The sequence below is a fragment of the Trachymyrmex cornetzi genome, unplaced genomic scaffold, assembly GCF_001594075.2.
Source record: "Trachymyrmex cornetzi isolate Tcor2-1 unplaced genomic scaffold, Tcor1.1 scaffold127, whole genome shotgun sequence".
Classification (NCBI taxonomy): domain Eukaryota; kingdom Metazoa; phylum Arthropoda; class Insecta; order Hymenoptera; family Formicidae; genus Trachymyrmex; species Trachymyrmex cornetzi.
The window spans coordinates 2,193,953-2,197,703 of record NW_017295839.1 but is presented as its reverse complement, the minus strand read 5'-3'; the positions used below and the strand labels follow the sequence as shown (position 1 = coordinate 2,197,703).

Genomic DNA, 3,751 nt, shown 5'->3' with positions numbered 1-3,751 from the left:
ATTTTATAATTATACTGATATTTGGAGCCGTTGTATAGCTGGACCCATCGTCTCGGTCAAAATTAGTTGAATATAATATAATGGACTATGATCTAAATGGTAGTATGTAATTACGCAAGCGAAATAGTTAACGAGAAACGGCAGTGTGCGCGGTATTTTTTAATGGTATTCTTATAATACACATCTTCTTTGGTATTTTTATAATACACACATTCAGTAAAACTACGCATATATATACTGTACAAATACGGGAATGACGTACAGTATGTAAGAGAACGCATTTGAGCTCGAATTAAATTCGATCAATATGTAAAATAAAACGTTATATGTAACTTTGTTATTTTTAGACTACCATTTGGCTTATGTTGAAAAAAACAGTAAACACGTAAATTATTGCGAACGTAAAATGTTGCATCTCGTTATAGTTGGCCCATTAAATTCTGCATAACAACACGCTTCAAATAATGGCGAATGTTTTTATCATATTATCACGTCAAGTACACAAGAGAGTTTTAAAAAATTATCAAACTTTAAAAATGACGTGTAAATGCAGCCGCGTTCTGGTACTGGACAATTGTGATTTAACGATCCCATCCATCGTGATGCATTATCAATATGCGGTCACGTTCGTGCAACATTTTTAAAGTTTGGACTGTTCGGATGCTTTAAAGAGACTTCATACAACAAACGATAACTGTAAGTGCTTCGAAAAGCAGTTTTGAAGGTACGTCTCTTGTCCAGTTAGTTTCCCACGTAAGTGCTCACGCGCCCGCACACACACATACACACACACACACACACACACACACACAAATGCACACGCATAAACATACACTTTCTTTCGCGTCCCGTTTCGTTTATGTGTACGATTTTCCATTCGCTCACTCGAGCATATCGGGACGCCAAATAGCATTTATATCGCTTTAGTTTTGAACGCTTAGCTGCTTCTACGTGAAAAAAAGTATAGCTAGCAATAGCAATGAGGCAACGAGGACGGACTGACCAGCCTGGACCGAGATTGAACCAGAGCTGAACCAGCTGGAGCCCACGCGGGCGTTTTCATGGCGGCTGGATGGCTGTTCGGAGGCCATCAAATCCTCACGCTGCGGGCATGGCAGCTCTTCTACCTTCAAATCGAATAGATGCTTTATACAGCACTTCCTATCCTCACGATTGTTCTGTAAATTAAAACCAAAATGGTCTACGTAGAATCACTCAATCGATTAGAAAGATTTAAACGTTTTGATCAAACGAAAGATAGATTTATAACATATGCATGCATGTGCAACAGTAGGATTAGATTAATAACGTGCAAAAAAAGTTTTAATTACTTTTATTATATTATTTTAAGATATCTGATTCTAAATTATAGAATTTTTTCCAAACATAAACAGAACTTTGTGCTGTAGATATTTCTTTTTAATTTGACACATACATACAGAAATTTAAAAAATTATTCAAAGATATAAAATGGTATTCTATGTATTTATATATTATATTTTTCTTTATAGTTTTAATAATATGTACATAATTAAAAATTTTTTTATAATACTTGTATATCGATGTATTGTTTGTATGCTTCTATATCTTCATCGTTTCTTGTAAAAATTTTATACTTGCGCGTGATATAAAAAATATAAAATGAAAAATCTGACATTAAGCTCAACTTGGTATATAATAAACGTCTTTTAGTGTTAATTTTAATGTTTGTAATGTTAATTTTTTTTCAAAGCATAAAAGTATAAAAGTTTAAATTACGCTTTAATAGTAATTAAGATTAGCAATTAAGATATTAATGTATGAAATTAATTTGATTAAGCAACTATTTATAATTTATTGCAAGAGGAATTTCAAAAAACCCGATCACATGTATCTATCATTTGTATGCAATTAACAAATCGAATATCTTACCTTGCTATGAAAATTCGATGAATTTTCGTCATCGGATTCATCGAAATAACCACCGCTCTCAGCCTCATCATCCTCGTTATCATAATCTCTCGAATTATTGTCAACATATTCGTCTGTAACACAGTACAATAAAATTCCGTTTAAAAAAATAAGAAATGTCAAATGTCATACCAAAAAGATTCTCTCCCCCCTCCCCCCCCTCTCTCTCTCTCTCTCTGTCTGTCTGTCTTTAGGATTCATACATATAAAACAATTTAGGTACAAATAAAATAATTTATACGTACAAAAAGAAGTAATTACCCAGAAAACAATTTAGAGAAAGAGTCTAAATTCGGAACGTTATAATAAGACGTTATATATAACACGTCTACAATATTTTGATATCTTTCTTAGGAGAACTGTCTACAAGACGTCTAAAAGACATCTTATAAAACGTCTCATATTTCGATTTTAGACTTCGTATTACTTGATAATTTTATTTTTAACTTTTGTTAGCAAGTATAGATGAAATTAAATTAATTTCTGTGCCTATTTATACATACAACAGATAGAATTTATTTTTATGTCTCTATGTTGAGTACATTTTACATTTTCGACACAAAGATGAAATACGTTTCGCCGAAAGGCATTCGTACTAGCGCGTATTCACGCATGAAGCAAAACTTACCGGAAATCTCGGGCTGCTGATTCCTCCCCAGATCTTCCCTGTTGATCTTCTGCGTTGCATTATTGCTTTCAAGGAAGCAAGTCAACTCCTCTAGGGCATCCCTCAGTTTCGTGTTCTTCGTCTCGTTCCGCAAGCCCCAGATCCATGTGAGTTTGCAGTCGCAGATCAGATTGTTTTCTACGCAAATAGGATGATGCACTTTGATCAGTCAAATGTTTCCACTTTGATCGTTAATATCACTTCAAATTGCCGTAGGTAATTTAATATCCGCAACTTAGAATAACTGCCTCTCTTTGATGCAATATAATCTTCTATTATTGTTTCTTCAATTTACTTGCTAGATATATAATCTAATTTTTATTACAAATTATTCTTTAGCAGACGATAAGTTTAATAATTTCTTTGACAGTTTCTTTCGAGACTTTCAAATAGATGAATATTATAGTTTTAATAGAAATAATAATCTATATAAGCACTTACCGCTTAGATATAAGTGGCCGTTAATTTCATAGAGATTAGTCATGATTGGTTTAACGTTGTCAAAGGTCACGGTCTTCAATAAGTTATCTCTCAGATCCAAAAAGTTAATGCCAGGTGCGCCAACCAAGAAATTCGGCGGCAACGACGTTAGCTGATTATCGTTAAGTTGCAACCTCTGGAGATTGCGCATGCTGTCAAATGCTCTTTCGGTTATGAGTATGATCTGATTTTGATCGAGCTCGAGTTCGGCTAGTTCCGACATCTCGACGAAGCTACGTTCGCCAAGCAAGCTAATCCTATTGCCGCGTAGATTGAGACGCTTTAGATTGCGCAGACCATAAAACATGTCGCGCGTGATAACACTGATCTGGTTGTTGCTCAGTTCGAGCTCTTGCAACGAACCCAGGAGCTTAAACGCCTTGTCATGAACAATGCTAATGTTGTTGTGGTTCAGGTTCAGCTTGCGCAAGTTCGGCAACTTTACAAACGTGTCTCTGTAACAATTATTTAAAACCGTTGTGCATATCGTGTATATATATTTTACTGTGTTTGTTAATTAAATGAAATTTTATTTCTTAATTATATTAATTATTGTTCTTATTAGTCAGTATTCACATCATTAATTATTTGTGCTTTTTGTATTATGAATTTATTGTTAAGTGAATAAATATACACGTAATAAGATATTATATA

At 33.8% G+C, this 3,751-nt stretch overlaps 1 protein-coding gene across 3 annotated transcripts in view; it reads right to left on the bottom strand.

Annotated features, from left to right (window-relative positions):
- Positions 1-361: 361 nt before the first annotated feature.
- Positions 362-3,751, bottom strand: part of Con (leucine rich repeat protein connectin) — a 140,742-nt gene continuing 137,352 nt past the window's right edge. For all 3 annotated transcript variants that reach the window (XM_018522112.1, XM_018522111.1, XM_018522114.1), the window contains 4 exons: positions 3,059-3,552; positions 2,579-2,755; positions 1,912-2,024; positions 362-1,178 (listed from right to left, as the gene is read on the bottom strand). In XM_018522112.1, the coding sequence (XP_018377614.1) occupies positions 948-1,178; positions 1,912-2,024; positions 2,579-2,755; positions 3,059-3,552 (1,015 nt within the window). In that variant the 3' untranslated portion in view covers positions 362-947. The remainder of the gene's footprint in view (positions 1,179-1,911; positions 2,025-2,578; positions 2,756-3,058; positions 3,553-3,751) is intronic.